The sequence below is a fragment of the Haemaphysalis longicornis genome, unplaced genomic scaffold (genome assembly GCF_048455015.1).
Source record: "Haemaphysalis longicornis isolate Haplotype H1 unplaced genomic scaffold, Haemaphysalis longicornis Haplotype H1 scaffold_3, whole genome shotgun sequence".
Classification (NCBI taxonomy): Eukaryota; Metazoa; Arthropoda; class Arachnida; order Ixodida; family Ixodidae; genus Haemaphysalis; species Haemaphysalis longicornis.
In genome coordinates, this window is record NW_027526335.1 from 77,290,468 (window position 1) to 77,308,691 (window position 18,224).

Sequence of the window (18,224 nt, forward strand, 5' to 3'; positions counted from 1 at the left end):
CTCTCTCTATCTCTCTACCTCTCTCTCGCTTTGCCTTCATCTCTCTCTCCCTCTCTCCCTCCCCTTCTCTCTCTCTCTGTCTGTCTTTGTCTTTCTCTCTCCCTCTCTCTCTATCTCCCTCTCGATTTGTATTTCTCCCTCTCTCTCCCCCTCTCTCTCTATCGCTCTCTCGCTTTGTATTTCTCTCTTTCCCTCTGTCTCGCTCTCTCTCTATTTCTCTACCTCTCTCTCGCTTTGTCTTTCTCCCTCTCTCCCTCCATTTCTCTTTATCTCTCTCTCTCTTTTTCTCTCTCTCTCTCTTTCTCTCTCTCTCTCTCTCTCTCTCTCTCTCTCTCTCTCTCTCTCTCTCTCTCTCTCTCTCTCTCTCTCTCTCTCTCTCTCTCTGTTTTTGCTGGGGTTGTAAAAAAAAGCCGCTCGATTAACAGTCGCTGCGCGCAAGGGCACAATTTCGAAGTATATCGCTGCCCCCATGTTCCATTAGAATCTGAAATTTGATCTGCGCTCTGACATTATGCAGCACGAAAAAATCATTGCGTACAGTCAGAGCAGTCCACGTTTTTCGAACCAAAGCTCTAGCAATGACTGGTCATTTATCTACTTTACCTCTTTGACCGAGATGGTTGGTCATGGGCAAGTGCATTGCAGTGAAGCAACTGACGGGTTTTTCAATAGTGTAGGGTATGAAGTAAATGGACTCCACCCACTGGGCCATTGTGCGCTTCTTTCTGAGGCACTGATGTAAAATTATAAAAGAGGAAAATATATATCAATCACGGCCCGTATATCGTCGTCGCTTTCCATCATTCACGCAGAGCGAAGGGGACGAACTCCGTCGCGAGGGGTTCGCGAGGAAGACTTGCAGCTTCAATTTCGAATTGTCCTGATCAGTGTCAATGAAAGAAACGGGTATTACTAAGCGTAGGCTTAAATTTCTTCCAAAAATTACGGATTCCCATTCCTATTGATGATGTTCCGTTTGGGTGACCGATTTGTTGAGCTGAATTCTCTTCCCCTCCCCCATTCATTCCACCGTCCTCACTCCACTATCCTCCTTTCCAATTTCGCCGAGGCTACCTACTGGCAACAATGAACAACGCCGGGTTTGGAGAAACGACACTACTATACTGGCGCAGTAAAGTTTTTCCTTCCTTACCTACTATCAAGTAGTCGTAGCCGCTAGCGAAACTTGCTCGATTCGTCCCTGCGTGATGGAAAAGGTTCAAGATCATCCCGTTTTACTTTTCCTCGCGTTTTTTACCTTTCTACTTTCTAAATGCGATGCATTTCTTGCTCTGAGGCATGTCCCTCCTGCGTCGGCGTCGGCGTCGGTGGCGTCCGCGCGCCACCTGCGCATGCGCGCCTCTCCTCCGCTCTTCTCTCCGACAGCTGTGCGCATCTCTCACTCCGTCTCATTATCATAAACAACAGCTACGTGCGCGCGCTCTTCGCTCCGCTCGCGTCTGCTCCGGCGCGCAAGTGCGCGCATGCGCGACTCTCCTCCGCTGTCTCCTCTCCTTCAGGCGCTTTGAATATAAAGCGGGTAGCGCGCTGCGGCGGTTCCGTCAGCGCTCGCTCTCGTTCGCCGCCGCGTGCCTTTGCTTGACGACTCCGTGCTTGACTTGATTCTTCCGATGAAGACGTGATGGAAGCGACGGTCCCTTCAGCGAGTGGGCTGACACAATCCAATACCAGCGTCAGGGCAAACGCTCAAGGCAACGTTACGACCAATTGAACCCACCGATGCGTCACATCACATCAGGGTTCCCTCGCGGGAAGATGGGCGTAATTTTCTCCCTCTCTCTTTCATGCCAACCTTTCCATAACCGTCTGCCGATGAAGCACTTCATTGGTGCTTGTTGTGTATCGCTGCAAATAGATGTGGTTCCTTTTTTGTGTTCGCAATTTTGCATTTTCTAGCTTGTAACAATCTCAGAATTACTTAGGAATGATGAATTAGCCTTGTATTTTTTTCCTGTATAATTTTCGCTATTTTTCTTTTTTGTTGTTGTTCTGTTGTCTACCTTGTGCTGCCACAATTAATTTGAATATTTGTTTTTCGGTAGTACTGTTTGCTGCTTCAATTAGATTTTTTATGTTCACTAATATAGGAGGTCCCGATTCAGTCTCTGACTATGGGACCTCCTTCTGTATGCAAACATTTTATGATTTATCAACTGCCTAAAACAATCTTTTCTGACCCTGACTCTGACTCTGACAAAAAAACATTGCGCTGCATTAGGCTGCTCAGACCGACTCGGTAAAGCTTTGCTTTGTTGACAGAGTCTATTCTTACTCAATATGTTTTAATTCGTGCCCATCATTTGTCCCTTTGAAGGACGCGATGCGAAACGGAACGGTCGACTGTTTACGCTCGCCTGAAGAAAGCCTTTCTCGTCCCCTTCCTCCGTTCCCCCTGACAGGCCCCTGAACGCGCTCAAGCTGCGCGGCGCCTTCAGCCTGGCCGAGGTGCACGCCTGGCTCGTGCTCAGCCTGCCAGAGGTGTCCCAGAGGCCCCCGGCCACGGACTCCGCCACGCTCTACTTCGTCTCCACTTTCCTCGGAACCGTGCTCAGCTGCTCGTACAGGTACGCGTGCTCCGAAGCCGCTCGTGTCACCTCGATGACGTTACGGAAGCGTGCGTTTTTAACGCGAGAGAGAAAGTTGCGTCATTTGCGAAAAAAAAAAAAAAGAACCCTCTTGTGTGTGAAGCCAACCTGAGAGAAATTCCTCCGAACCAGCAAGAAAGAAGAGCGAGTGCCGCCGTTGCTAGGCAACGCTTTGGCATGCGCAGGGCTGCTCCTCTGCCTTGCGAATACCTAGGGGGGGAGGGGGACACCAAGAAAGAGAAAGGTTCGTCCTTCTTGCTGGTCTTGCACTTTAGCAGAATGATGCTATGAAGCTTGTAACGACACAAAAAAGAAAGGAAAGACTGATTCTATTTTGTGTGTGTGTGTGTTGGGGGGCTTGTAAAGTCGTCTACAATCATTGGAAGATTTTAAAAGGCACAATCATAAACGTCAGTGTTCGGGCGGTGGATAAAATCGCCCTGACCGAGGAAGTCCTTTGCAATGGTGGCCAGCATGGCGTTGCCACCATCAGAAAATATTGCCACATATGCACGCCTCCCGGGCACCTGAACGCCATGTGAGAATCGGTTCTGTTTAGTCCACCGAGACTAGCTGCGAGACAAGCGCGTAATTTATAAACATACAACGGCAGAAAGAAGTGAACCAGCTTCACTTTCTCAGCAACCCAAGGATGCTTGAAAGGACTTAAGCTTCATCGTTTCTGTTTGACAGGAAATACAGCCACCGAATAAGATATTCATTATTTCGCTGTTATTTTTTTTTACATTTAGCATCTATAAATAAACACATCCGACCAATCGATAAATTAATCGATAAAAGCCTGTCTGTTTACCGGGCTGAAATTCTCAGTCGGCATCCACACCAACCAACAATGCAAGCCCACGTTCACAGCGAAATATGTTAAGCCGCTTTCTGGGAAATTCGTTTTAGATGTTCTCCTGTTAACGAGAATATTAATTGTTGCTCTCCCTCTCCCTCTCCCTCTCCCTCACTCTCTCTCTCTCCCTATTATTTAACTTGTTTTATGCATGAGTGCTTGCGTGCGTGCGTGCGTGCGTGCGCGTTTTCTCAACTGAACCTTTAGAATTACAACATATTATGATTAAAACAAAAATGTGATTAAGCGGAAGCAGACTACAAATAACTCGAGTGTGCTTACCTGACCCAACCCCACATATTACTTATTATTTTCCTTTCAGGCGTGGCGAGGCGATATTCAAATCGGATAATATATCCACAATCTCCATTTTGAAGGACGTCCTGACTAAGCAGGCCACCCGCAAGAAAATAAGCCTGGACATCTCGTGTGGTATGTCCCGCCGCCATTGAAGCACATTTTCTTTATAATTTTTTCAAGTGATGTAGCAGTACTGGTAAGCTACATTATTTCATGCCAAAGTCATTTGTAAGTGGCAAAGACATCTCTTGCCATCTGATACTAGCTACTAGTCAGCCAGCAACATTATGCTTAATGATTTCATTAGTGCGTAAAATCTCTCTTGTCTTCACAACCTAATTGTCAAACGGGCTGCCTACAAGGCCAAGAAACCCGTACCCTTTGTGATGGCATGCGTGGTGATGATTGGTTTACGTATTCCAGACATAAATGACGACAGCATCGCGCACACGCTCAAGTTGATTCACCCAAAACTCGAACATCACCTCATTCTGGCGAAGAAGGTCCAGCTCGTGGAAGCGCTCAAGGTAATCCCACCTGCCTGCAAAAACTGTGCATAGAAGGCTTCGCGTGTGCAGTCACTTTCTAAGTGATTTTCATGTGAGCGATTGAGACCCCGACTTCCCCATCTTTTAGAGCGAGAGAGTCGGATAACTTACCTCCTAAAATCGCGTATGCCGTGTGTGAAGCCTGTCAGTCAAGATCAAGGAGAAAAATAATGCCGCTTGACAAGGAAAGAGCGTTGTATACGCAACGTCGTTCCAACTTCCTTCTTGATTGTGTCATATGGGCGCGCGATTGTTCCCCTTGAACAAGACATTCCCAGTAACTGTGAGTCATAAGCTCGCGTTTATTACGTCCCTGTCCTGAGCACGCACCGCCAGTCGCTACCTCCGATTGAATTTCTGGGACTGCGAAGCCCCTGCACCAAGGTCATAGGGGGAAAAGCCGCGCGAGCAAGCAAACCCGTCGCTACGCAACCTCCAAGAGCGTCAGTGCGACTGAGTGTGCAGTGCTGCACGCGGGAGCTTCTCAAGCGCGTCGCCTGCTGCCGCACAGAACCAAACAGCGTTCCCGCCCCCCCCCCCCCTCCCCTCCCCCGACCCTTCCCTCTGCCCACTCCCGCAAGAGCGCTACATTAGCCGTCACCTCACTGTAATGATTTTCATCTTCTTTAATTTGTTAACTGCGTCTGTTTACTTTGATTGTGAGTGTTCCGTATAAATCGTCCGGCATTCTGATTAGCATTGTGAGGTAAGGTAAGAAAAACTTTGATTTGCCCGAAATTAAAAATAAAACAAATAAAAAGCAGCATTGTGGTTTTCTTTACTGCCGAAATAGCGTTTACTGGCACTGCCTTCAAGTTAGGGGCACTCCCAGGTAAACCGAGAACTGTTCAAGCAGCGCTTGCCTCCTTTTCACGTTCTATTATTGCAATGCCAAGTTTGTCATAAATTGATTTTGGTGCAACAGCAAAGCTAATAGATCCAGGGAAGAGAGACGGCTGGTGCATCAGCCATTTTATGATATTCATTCATTGCCTACGGAGCATGTTTTGCCCCATATTGACGAACTTTACGACGCGTTTTCGCCTTTCCCTCTTCAGGACCTCAAAGTGTACGAAGAAAGTGTGGATTGTTTGGCTCCCGAGTACCAGGAGATACTGACTCGAAGCGACGAGCTGGAAGCAGAGTTCAAAAGACAACCGTGCCATCTTGAGAGACTTTATGGTGAGCTTATCCATAGAATGCATATTTAGCTACGTTCACAAAGTTTAAGCACTTCAAGTCGTAAACGCCGCCACCGCTAACGGGGATTTCCAAAAAAGGGGAAGCTTTGCTGGGCACTAGGCGAGGAATGTGAGACTGCTTGTGAGCCCTGCGTGCGCATGATTGGTCGCGAAATCAGCACACGAACCTTTATTACACTCCTCTTGTTAGTGAGGACCTGGAACCCTCAGCCCCCACTCCCTTCAATATCTCGATGGTGTGGAACAGGATTATACGTCGCTGCCATTCGTTATGTGCGGAGTCATGACCCTACTCATGGCTGTACTCACTTTGATACCCTTCGCGTCATTGATAGTGGAAATAGATGCTGAATGAGAACAATGTACTCATGTTGTCCCCATATATCCCCAGCTTAGTGATTTCGAGTGATCTTTCAAATATGATATGCCTATGGGCACTGTTGTTTTGCGACAAAAGTCACGTATTTTAGTCATTGCCGTGCAATACATGATGCAGATGATAATGTTCGCCTGGGATTTTTTTACCCCTGTTTTCAGCTCATTTTATTTAGCCCTTCCTCCGGCACGTACTGCTCTCGAGCAAAAGTAAATGTCTCTTTTTTCTCCATACCAATACAGCGTTTCGGATCCTGAAGCTTATTTACCTTAACCCTACATTGTCTTCAATAAAAGGGAATGGAGCTTTGGTCCCTTCCGAAGCGCTACCCTGCCGTCTGATGCAACATAGGCCCTGAGCTCAGGGTGAAGCTGCCAGAGATACCTTCACGCGGACTAGAAATGTTATACCACCGATTACGTCTAAACGCAGCGCTGACGAAGCCATACCTCTTTTGACTTGGCGCGACCCCAAACCCGTCCTGTGATAACTGCGAATCCCTGGAAACCGTGGAACACCCGCTGTTGGAGTGCTCCGCGTATTTGCAAGCAATGAGCAGTCTCTTGCAAAAACTAGAGCTCCTCAGCCCACGACCGATGTCCCTGAAAGTACGTCTTAGCAGATGGCCGTTCCCATTCGCTCAACGGAAAGCTCTGGAGGGGTTGTGTGATTACCTCAATGATACTGGCCTCACTGAAATCATCTAAAATTTAGAATAGAATCATCGGACTGCTTCATCGCATTGCTCACAGGAACTGAACGTCCTGTTTTATTTCTTTTCCTTCTTCCTTAGTAGTTCTACTGCCCTCTTATCTCTCGCGCCTTTTCTTTCTTCCCTTTTCCCATTGAGTAGCTTGTAAGTGTCGAAATTCCGAAAACGTCTCTCTCTCTCTCTCTCTCTCTCTCTCTCTCTCTCTCTCTCTCTCTCTCTCTCTCTCTCTCTCTCTCTCTCTCTCTCTCTCTCTATACATTCGTTTTGTACAAAGTTGGCAATTCCTGTTGCTCCTTATCTCTTGCAAATTGCTCTATGCATTGTACATGCTTTATTTATTTGTTTATTTATTTATTTATTTATTTATTTATTTATTTATTTTTTTGAAATGCTCACCAACAGCGCAATGGCCTTCTGGGGTGATGCATAGAATACAGACATATAAGGCATACAAAAGACAGAATATGAAAAGGGAAGTAACAGTACAATTATATGGGTATATATACACAAAGAAGGAGAGTTATCAAAGAGACAGAGACATTTTCTGAGCAACAAGAGCACGGAGATTGTGTGTACACTAAACGACAAATACAAGCACAATCGTGGTGATTCTCTTCGCTCCGACACACAAGAACACAGGGAGAAGTGCATGTGTGACCGCGCTATAGAACATGTGCATTCAAGATGGAAAATGTTTCAAAGAGCGTTTAAAAAGAACCATGTCGTTGAAAAAAATGTCAATGGCAGATAAAAAAAAGACAGTTAAAGGCATGTTGGCATCGGTTAGCTGGTACCAAGCTCAGAATTTCGTCAACATGAAAGCAGCCATGCGGCCGCAGTGGCCTGCTTGGCACTCGCAGGAGAACAGAGCTCACAAGGCAACGCCAGTCAAACTTATAATGAATGCACTTGAAAAGAAAAATCAGGTCACGCCTGGAACGCCTGATACATAGCTCATCAAGGTTCAGGAGCTTGAGAACCTCAACGTGCAGATAGTTTCTCACTGGTGAGTATCGATAAAATACGGTTCTGGTGAAGCGCTTCTGAATCCTTTCTAGTCAAAGAGACGATGAAGGACTTAAACAATTCCAGATTGCGCTTGCAAAGTCTAGCTTCGGCAAAATTAGGGCGCGGTAAAGGGATGCGAAGCATGATGAGTTCGTGAATTCCCTGGTGGCTCGGGAAATCATGCCAAGTGTTCGGAGACAGGAGTTCTCCAGATGGTTCACGTGCGAGTTGAAGAGTAGTTTTGCGTCCATCAATACACCCAAATCGCGCGCTACAGTGGCGCGTTTTATGGCAAAACCGAGCAAAGAGTACGGGAAAGTGAGCGGGGCAGTTTTACGAGTGTAAGATTACGCGGTACATATCGTTTATTAGGTTTGGTCTAGCATTTCAGACCTCTTATGAGTGAGACAAGATTTTGGCGCGCGTTAAAGATCCCCCACGCGGTCAAAATTAATCCGGAGCCCTCACTTCGGCGCGCCTCATCGCCTGCGTAGCGTCGGCGCGTAAAAGCCCACAATTAATCAATCAATCAATGTGCGGGAGGTACATGTACCCATACCTCAGCGCGGTAACTGTCCTTAAGAAAAAAACATTTTTTTTTGCAGGCATGATCACGGACTTGTACATTGACGTGTATAAATTTAAGGGGACCAATGTCAAGAGCAAAGTGCCTGCTCTGTTGCAAGTGCTCGACCACTACGAGTTCAAGGCACTGACCGACTTCTTCATGAACAACATGTGACTTTCTCGCCCGACTTCCGAGCTTCTTCAACTGTTACGGTGACTTTTCGAATAAAACATGCACAAAACAAGAGTATATGGTTCCAGCTCCATTTAAACGAACACCTAAACTCGTCACAGAAGCATAAACATTGCTTTCGCCGTGATACGGCATGTCATGTCTTGACTTCCATTTGTTCCAAAGGTCTTACTTCAGAAAAAATAAGCGCATGGCCTCCGAAGCCGAAATTCTGACCACATTGACGAGTGCCTGTACGCGTCGGGAAAGAATTTTAAACACAACGAAAGCTCTATTCCTAACTCGTGTACTATACCGAAGCAAAGATTCTACTGATTTTTCGCTTGCTTAAATGACAACCACTACTTATTCACCGTTCAGCTTAGTTATTTTTCTGGTACATCCGACGGAGAATGTACTCAAGGGTGCAATACCAAAATCGTGTAGTGCACTTCTATGCGAGGCTGGCGAAAATTTACTCAATTGTAATGTAACGTATTAACGGCGACCAACTTTTATCTCGAACAACAGTGGTTTGCGTCAATCAATCTAAAAATGACCAAGCCCATCATATCAGAAAACGTAAACCTGAATTCTAGCTTTTTGCTCATTTGTAATTGCCGAAAAATTGGAACTCAATCCAGCGAGATTTACCCATCTGCTCTCTGTTGGCTACATCACCTACCGACGTGTGCAATGCTTTTTAACATGTTTCTTCCTAAGGCAACTCATTAAGCAGTGCACGATAATGCGTTTTGGGCCGACTTGAACTGGCCCAAATTCAAGAGCCGCGAGAATTCAAGGCCGCACCAGAGATGCGCAGAAATCTGTGAGCGACGATGACCGTCAACCCACATTTGTGGGACGCGAATTACTCAATGGTTATCCGCGACCCTCCTCTTCTTTGCATGTGGTCGGCAATCTGCGCACGCAATGCGGCCAGCAGGAAATTAATCCGCTGTTCTTATCCAGTAGCAAGACCAGCGGTGCGGCAAGTTAGGCTACGTAAGGAGATAGAAATCAAGCTCTCGTATTTTACCGAAGAAATACAACGGCAGATTTCAGCTGTCTCTGGGAATTATTCCTGCGAAAAGTGCGAAAGCTCAAGTCTGAGCGTACCCTGTTTAGCAGACTCAATACCACGTGCACACGTATACCCTCGCCAACTTTACAGACTGAAAAGCACAAGCTGAACAAGCCATTTGCTGCGATGAACGGAGTAATTCATGATCGCCACCTGATCACGTTCAGCGTGCTTCTCCTCAGAGACTTGCTCGGCAGAGAAGTGCGCGCTCACATCATGCAAAAGCCTCCCATGATAGCGTGGGGCGCGCACTCGCAGGCTGCGAGGCTCCTGTGTAGTGAGTACAACAGCACAAACGGGTTTACCGTACGAGCACCAAGAAAATTGGCATCCTGTGACTGGGTCGCACCAGGAACGGGCGTCTTTTTTTTTAGCGAGTCAAGCGAACAAAGAATTGTGATCGCTGCCCTTTGTATGTGTATCTCCGTCGTTCTACTTTCATGAACCAAACTGGTGAAGTGAGTGAGTCAGTTGTAAGTGAACGGGAGGGCTTAACCTTGCGAGGCGGGCCAGCAACTGCTCTGTGTAGCACCTTTTAAAACTATTCGCGGCACGTCGCCAAAGGTCAGAAAGGTTTGTGACCTTCACAAAATTAAGCCGGACAATGCGCGAGATGTCTCGCAAAAGGATCACGTGTCCGTTTGGGAATATAGGATGTCCCGAAAGGGGAATGCGGGGTGGCCCTCCTTTGAGGTTCTTAAAATAAAGTTGACTGCTGTATCGCACGCTGTGAGTAGTCCATTAAAAAAGATTCTGTGCAATGCATACTACTTTCGTCGTTTGTTAGACTGTACGTCCCTGCACGGTCGTCGATCCAACATGCTTTGAATACGTTTATCCACTGGCTGTATTTATCCACTGGCTGGGAAGACGACGACGAAGTGTGTCTCTAGCGGATCGCTGTTCTGTCAGTCCTCAAGGTTTTTTGCGTTTTTTAGCGTTTATCTCGTCGGGACGCCGCTCCCTTCTAGCGGAGATGATGGAAGTGGAACCTGCGGACACTCCGCCGGGTAATGCGCCGTCGGATAGTGCCACGCCAAAGAAGCGAATCTGCCTCCCGAGCGAGGCGGGCTCCGAGGACACCGAGCTGTACTCTGCACCCAGCGACGACAGCACTGATGACGGCTTCGAGTTGGTGCTCGGGAAGAAGGCGAAGAGGAGGCTGCGTGCAGCGGCATTGCAACGTCGAGCGCATCGACTGTAACTACCCCGAGAAGGCCCCCTGTTCATACCGTCTCGTTCGTACCGGAGTCCAAGGATGACAACCTCAGGATGCTCAATCGGCAGGCAATTTCTGTTTCCTTGGAAGCCATTCTGCCCGGGAAAATTAAGGAGGTGAGAATTAACCACCGTAAGAACATTTTGGCTATTGACGTCGAGCATCGAGACGCAGCTGAAACACTACATCAACTCACGATGCTGGGACAAATGAAGGCTCGTGCTTACTTATCTCCAGGCCAGGGCGCTTCTGTGGGCGTCATCTATGATGTGAACCTCGCTATCCCGGATGCCGACTTGCCCATCCTCATTAAACCGGCAACGGGCGGTGCGATCATCGATCAGGTTAGTCGTCTGAGAAAATCACGCTGTGTTAAACTTGTGTTTCAAGGTGATTGTATTCCTGCACACTTGAAGGTGGGTCACTTTCGTCACGCAGTGCGACCTTTCGTTCCGAAACCACTCCAGTGTCGCAAATGTCTAAGGATCGGACATGTTAGCAGCGTTTGCGGACGAGGTACTGTGTGCTCCAAAGCGCTGGGACCCATGATGCCAAAGACTGCAACGAAGGTGTGCTAAAATGTGCCAACTGTCGAGGCGCACACGACGCCTCGCCGAAGACCTGTCCTCGCCTCATACAGGAACGAAAGGTTCTGCAGCAGATGGTCAAGAATCACTCGTCGCATAAAGACGCATCTGCGAAAGTTCGACGCCGCCGACGATCGCGACGGCGAAGATCGTCGAATGCTGTTGGTGTCAAAGACAGCCAGGACCACTCATGCGGGAATCCCACGGGTTCACAGGCACTGCCTCCACCACCGCCGGTAGACCCGCCTCCACGACCACCACCAGAACTACCAGCAGAATCAACAAACAGCGCGGCCACTGCTTCATCTGCAAAGATAAACGAAGCCAGGAAGTCATCGCCACCAGTGGAACTGTGGCCAAGGCTGCCGCCTCTCACTCCGGTGGAGCCCCGACGGTCAGATTCGAGATCTAAACAGACTCCGACTGCTTTGTCGAAGGATGACGTAGAGATTGTCGCGGTTCTCAGGGCGTTGATCAACGCCATTCGTACGCTTCTGGATACCTTAAAAACGCCGACCGCTTTGAGCGCCCTGGAAGTTCTGGATGCCCTGGGTCCACTACTGGCAGGCCTCGCGTAATAGCATGGCCCGTGCTACCGCATCATTCCGCCAGGAAGTCCGTGGAGCGTCCATTTTTCAGTGGAATGCCAGAGGTCTAAAACCACGAATTTCTGATATTCGCCAGTTTGTATTCAATAATCCGTTCCCGATTCTCGTGATCTGCGAACAGAACCTACCAACTGCAATACGACTGTCCGGCTATGAAGGCATCGAATCATCTACTGGTGGGACCAGTAGCAAAGTCATGGTATTAATACGCCGGGAACTCACATATACTGTTCATTCGATACGCCCGCACGACACCAACCAATACGTATGCTTAACTGTTAAAAAACGACAGCTCTCTTTCACACTCCTAGGAGCCTACATATCCCCATCAGCTATCCTTGATCGACAGAGACTAAAGCATATCTTCGAAACAACACCAGGCCCTTGGATCCTCACCGGTGATTTTAATGCCCACCACCCGCTTTGTGGAAGCTCCAAGATGAACCTCAGGGGTCGAAGACTTGCATCATTCGCGTCAGAATATGGGCTCTGTGTACTGAATGATGGAAGCCCTACATTTCTCCACGGCCCGACCTATGCGAGCTGCCTGGATCTGACCTTGGCTTCAAGGCAATTCGCAGGACATCTCCAATGGTTTACGGACATTGAAACCCGCGGAAGTGATCACATTCCAACATACATCAAAATTAAGGGATTCCGGCACCCTATATTTCCCAACGTGTCCAGACGTACTGACTGGACGAAATTTGAATCCCTTATGGAGGACGCCTGCTGTGAGGGCCTTTCCACAAGCTTTGAAACTGCTATCGGCAGTGCAACCCAGGCTTCCACGCGTACTGTCACAATTCCGCCCAAAGTGACAGTGTTTGATACCGAACTTAAACGCCTCCGGAGCGACGGTACCGGCGTACAAAAGCTGTACACGACCTAAGGGTAGCCAGAAGCACACAGAAGAAGATACCGCGCCGCATCGCTCAGGTTCAGGCACAACGGTGGAAATCATTTTGCGAGACCCTCGACCCTCGGAAGCCTTTGTCTTCTATATGGAGAGTACTGCGTGGCCTGGCGACACCTGTGCAGCAGCGCTACCCATTCAAGGCTTTGGCACTACATGAAAACCGTCGGGAGATAGAAGTCGCAGATTTCTGCGTGAAGATTGCCTCTAGAACTGATGGCAATCGATCTGCAAGGATCCGTGAAGTCCCCACGTCACGCGATCAACGCATGGACGTGCTCTTTTCCATGGAAGAGTTAGAGGCGGCTCTGGCAACCTGCCGGCGTAGCTCATCCCCAGGTCCCGATGAAATCTCCTACTCCACACTATGCCACCTCGGTCCTCAAGCACGTCAAACGCTTTTGGACATCTTTAACAAGGCGTGGATGGATGGCATCGTTCCACCGGAGTGGAAAGTAAGCCGTCTGGTCCCCTTACTCAAGCCTGGCAAATCTCCGCTCGACCTTCCATCATACCGTCCAATTGCCCTGGCCAGCTGCCTATGCAAGCTCATGGAAAAAATGATACTCACGCGGCTGCAGTGGTACCTCGAACATAACAATATATACCCTGAAGTTATGGCTGGTTTCGGCGCGGGCGTTCCTCCATAGACTGCGTGGTGGACTTGGTAACGTTTGCACAGCAAGAAAAAAGTCGCAAACGCATTTCAGCAGCCCTCTTCATCGACGTTAAGGGCGCCTATGACAACGTCGTTCATGAAACTATTCTAGACGCCCTGGAGCACTTCGGACTTGGTGGGCGAGTTTACCGATGGATAGAAAGCTTCTTGTCCGAAAGATCTATTTATGTCATGACGGAGGATGGCCCGACATCACAGCACTTTATTCAACGTGGTGTTCCTCAAGGTGCGGTGCTAAGTCCAACGCTTTTCAACCTAGCGACCGTCAGACTTGTGCACGCTCTCCCCAAGAATGTCTGCGTCTCCATTTATGCCGACGACATTTGCCTCTGGGCTTCGGGGGTCGTGCCCCGAGTCGTGCCCCAACCACAGCTACGGGCACGACTTCAAAAGGCGGCCAATGTAACGCCATCTTACCTGCGGCAACAAGGTCTGAGTATCTCGGGTGACAAGTGCGCGTTGGTTGCATTTACTCGCAAGCCCATGTTTCGATATTCCATCAAGATCAATGGGAGGTTGATTCCCTACTCCAGGCATCACAAATTTCTTGGCGTCATCATCGACAGGGACATTTCCTGGAGCGCACATGTGTCTTTCCTTAAGAAGAAACTTAACACCATTGCCCAGATATTCAGATTTCTTGCTGGAAAGACGTGGGGAACATCGGTAAGAGGAATGCTGCAACTGTACTCCGCACTTTTTTTAGGCGCCTTGCGTTACAGCTTGCCAGCAATTTCCAACACTTGTACCACTAACCTGCGGGTAATACAGAGCGTCCAAGCGCAGGCTCTGCGCACGTGTCTTGGTTTGCCGCGTTGTGCATCAACAGTGGGCACCATTTGCATCGCTCAGGAGCACCCAATAGCAACGTACGTGGCTACTGAAACGCTACGCCTGTACATCAGGCTCCTCACGAGGCTGCCTTCTCACCATCTGGCGCAGCTTCCTCAAAGTAGACCACGATCTACTTTTGCAGCCATTATCACAACGCACAGGGCTGAAATCCCTTCAAGGTACGCCCCTGCGGCAACACCGACCTCCCCGTTGTGGTGCCTGGCACAACCTGAGATTCGTCTCAGTGTTCCGGGAATTCGAAAAAAATCCGACTTGTCATCATTGGCCCTTCAACAGCTTACGCTGCTGTTACTGCATGAGCGGTACAACGACCGGAAACATGTGTACACAGATGGCTCAGTAACGTAATCCAGTTCGGCAGGTGCAGTGTTTGTGCCAGCAGATTTTGCAACAACTCGATTCCGTATTGGCCATACCACGAGCTCGACAGCTACAGAACTTGCAGCCATTCGTGAGGCTCTTGATCATGTCATCGGAGCTACGCCTCAAAATTGGGCGATCTTTTCGGATTCCAAGGCTGCCTTACAGAGCTTACGCGCAGCCCTGCGCTACGGCCCCCTACACCAACTGGTGACAGAGATAAGAGAAAAATTCCATCAATCCATCACAGCCAGCCATGACGTAAGTTTCCAGTGGCTTCCAGGTCACTGCGGAGTCATCGGTAACGTGCTGGCGGATGAAGCTGCCCGTACAGGCCATGAGAGCGACCGCACCATTCTGCTTCCGTTTTCAAGGACCGATGCCGCCAGGACGCTTCGCTTCCTTGCACGCAAGATTACCATGCAGCAATGGAACACACCGGACTTTTCGAATCCCCGTCTGTATATTCAGGATCCTCTTCAGCGCCGTATTCCGTATGGGCTGTCTCGACCCCAGTCAACTTTACTTTGTAGACTGTGGTTGGGAGTGACCTTCACGAAAGCCTACTCCTTCCTCATCGGGATGGCCAGCAGCGCCCACTGTGACGCCTGCGGGGCGGAAGAGACTATAGAACATGTGCTGTGTCGCTGCCCCGAATACTCGTCGGAGAGGAGCGTGCTTGCCACCGCGCTGAGCCGATTGGACAATCGACCATTTACGGTGGAAACTATTCTAAGTCATCGGTCTTTACCATCGACCTCGCAGAAGGCGACGAAAACCCTTTTACGTTTCCTGAGTGAAACGAACTTGCGTGAAAGACTATAGTGCCCGAAGCGGGACTAGAGTGCGCGCTTTCCAACTCCTATCTCTTCCTCTTCTCCCCCCCTTTTTATTCCCTGAGCCCCATTCCCCCAGTGCAGGGTAGCAAACCGGGCTCTACACCTGGTTGACCTCCCGGCCTTTCCTTTTTTTTTTTCTTCTTCTTCTTCTATCCACTGGCTGAGTGCCTTATTCAATGAATTCATTACTAAATGAATTGGATCACCGTGTTGGTCGTCGTAGTCGGTGAATCATTGAGGCATGATCGGCTCACTAAAAAATGTATTTCCTTAACATGAGCCCATAAATATCTTTGCTTACTCAACTTTAAATAACCGACTCATTTCTTGCCTTGCCATGGTGAAATTAGCGCACAACGATGAGAAAACGAGTAGAGTTAACAGGAAAACGTGTAATTATTTTCAGCACTGTTGATTAATAAATCATGACCTAGAGCAAATTTAGAGAAATATCTACCTGCACCAGAGGATATTTTATTCAAACAAGTAGCAATAAAATGAAAAGTAGGCGTAGGAATATGCAAAAGCTACAAGACAGATATAGCCAGCGCAACGCTGACGCGATTTACGAAACCCGAGGGAGCTGCAAGTGAAATTTCATCAAGCATAAAGCTGAAGCGATGAAGCGTCGCCAGACGTCTCCAAAGCTGTTTCAACGTACATTGCAAAGAATGGGCCTAGTCTCAAAGAGTAAGACCTCTGAGCGCACCCATAGTTTGTTTAACTATTGTGAAACTGGGGAGCTGAGAAAAAGCACATAGGCGCACTGAAATATGTACACATAGAGACCGACCGACCGACCGACCGACCGACCGACCGACCGACTGAATCGCTCACTCACTCACTCACTCACTCACTCACTCACTCACTCACTCACTCACTCACTCACTCACTCACTCACTCACTCACTCACTCACTCACTCACTCACTCACTCACTCAAACAGCCAGCCTAACTACTACACCCAGAGACTTGGAATTTATGCAGTGCATTCATTGCAGGCAAGAAATGCACAGAAGGTAAATGTGAAATTGCCTAAAAAGCATGTTGAGAACGTTTGCTTGGGGTAAGTTGCTATTACGTGTAAATGGGGAGTTCCCTAGCCACTTGACATTCACGGTTAGTGCGGTCTTGCTAACAGTTTTCACTTTCATAAGTACAGAGACAGCTTGGTAATGCACCACCTATGTCAGGGAGCCTTTTGGAGGGTAAATGCTTTTTAGCCGTTTTTTTTTTATACTGAAATTCCTCCAGAGGGACACATATTTTTTGTTTCTGCACATGTGCGTTTTTGTGCGCGGCTTGCCGACCAGGGTCGACCAAGAAATGAGGGCACATATTCGATCCCTTGCTTGCTCAGTGACCTCTCACGTCGTCGTACGCCCGTACTCCCTCGCATCTTTCTGGTCGCGCTCATCCCTTCGCTTGTTTGCTTGATGCCTTCTTACTCGCATGCATGCTTGTTTGACACCTAACGTTGGTAATTGACTGCAATACCGAGCGCACGTGAGGAGCGCCCGATGTCGGCCAGCTCGACTTTCGAGAACACTCCGCCCATGGTCAGCGTTCGTGCTCGCGGGCTTTTTTCCTCGTCTGTTCCCGTTCTTTAGCACCCAAAGTGGGGCGCACAGGCACCGATTTCATACTACAGAGAGGGATTTTCCGTACTGAAGCGAAAAATTCCCATTTCTCGGTTCAGAAATTTCATTAGCATATTTTCCCCACGGGTTTCTCAAGAGTTCCCTGCCAAATTCCCTGCGTTCTCTTTCTTCAGCTGACAGCTCTTTAGGTGGATTCCCGTTCGGTTTTCGGCGTTAGCCAGAGACACCTAGGTCTTCTTTACGTAGCCCACCGGACGAAGATGCCATTCAGAGAATGAGAGTTTCAACGTTAACTAAATTCCTGCACATCTGCCGCTCAGCACCCTTTGACTATGCATATCACGTTTTGTGCCAAACAGCATGCTTACTTTTCATGCTAAAGATCTAAGTATAAACTGCCCGTATGAAAAAGAACAAGACATTGTTGGGTAATCAAGTAATTTTAGCTCAGCGTTGGTACTTTGGCGCCATCTCTCGTTGGCGGTGAGCACGCGGACTAAGGCGCACTCGAGATACTTTTTTGTATATTGCGCAGCCCTTCATCCGCCGCCGCTTCACGCTTTACTAGCTCTTCCTCGTGGAGTGTTCTTTCCTCTATGCTCACTCCTGTTTTATGAACTGTATTGGAAGCGGCCTTGGGTGCTTGTGGCTTGCGGGAGCACGACTGCGAATATTTGAACATAAATCCGACGAAGTTTTAGGAAAACTTCTTAAAAGAAAACAGTTTCAAATGATCCGAAGTCCGGTTACCGACATTATTTTTTTTCTTTTTTACTCCACGACTCCTAAAATTATCTCCATCTATTAAAGATTCCCTTTTTCCCTTTTGGCCAAATTTACAGACGAAAATTCCCCGAAAAAGGGAGAATTCCCCACTCGGAACATCACTGATGACTAGTTCGCGAAGCCAGTTGCCGCCGGCTCTATAGCGCGTGCTAACGCGGTCCACTTTGGGAGAGCCTGATCTGAAGAAAGGCTGCGGGAAAAACGATCTGGGCCTGCCAGTCATGCAGAACTTTCGGCAGCAAGTTCAAAAATCCACGTGAGGAGGTGCGACAGCCGGGTCTCTCTGGCGAAGGAAGAGGGACCGCCAGCTCTGCTGTTTCTCCAGCCTTGCACCACTGGTG

At 48.5% G+C, this 18,224-nt stretch overlaps 1 protein-coding gene across 2 annotated transcripts in view; it reads left to right on the forward strand.

The window, feature by feature from the left end:
* The window catches only part of LOC144173302 (BBSome complex member BBS7-like), a 48,071-nt gene extending 39,662 nt beyond the window's left edge, over positions 1–8,409 (forward strand). For both annotated transcript variants that reach the window (XM_077701783.1, XM_077701782.1), the window contains 5 exons: positions 2,421–2,585; positions 3,788–3,897; positions 4,189–4,292; positions 5,372–5,495; positions 8,217–8,409. In XM_077701783.1, the coding sequence (XP_077557909.1) occupies positions 2,421–2,585; positions 3,788–3,897; positions 4,189–4,292; positions 5,372–5,495; positions 8,217–8,353 (640 nt within the window). In that variant the 3' untranslated portion in view covers positions 8,354–8,409. The remainder of the gene's footprint in view (positions 1–2,420; positions 2,586–3,787; positions 3,898–4,188; positions 4,293–5,371; positions 5,496–8,216) is intronic.
* The last annotated feature ends 9,815 nt before the right edge of the window (positions 8,410–18,224 follow it).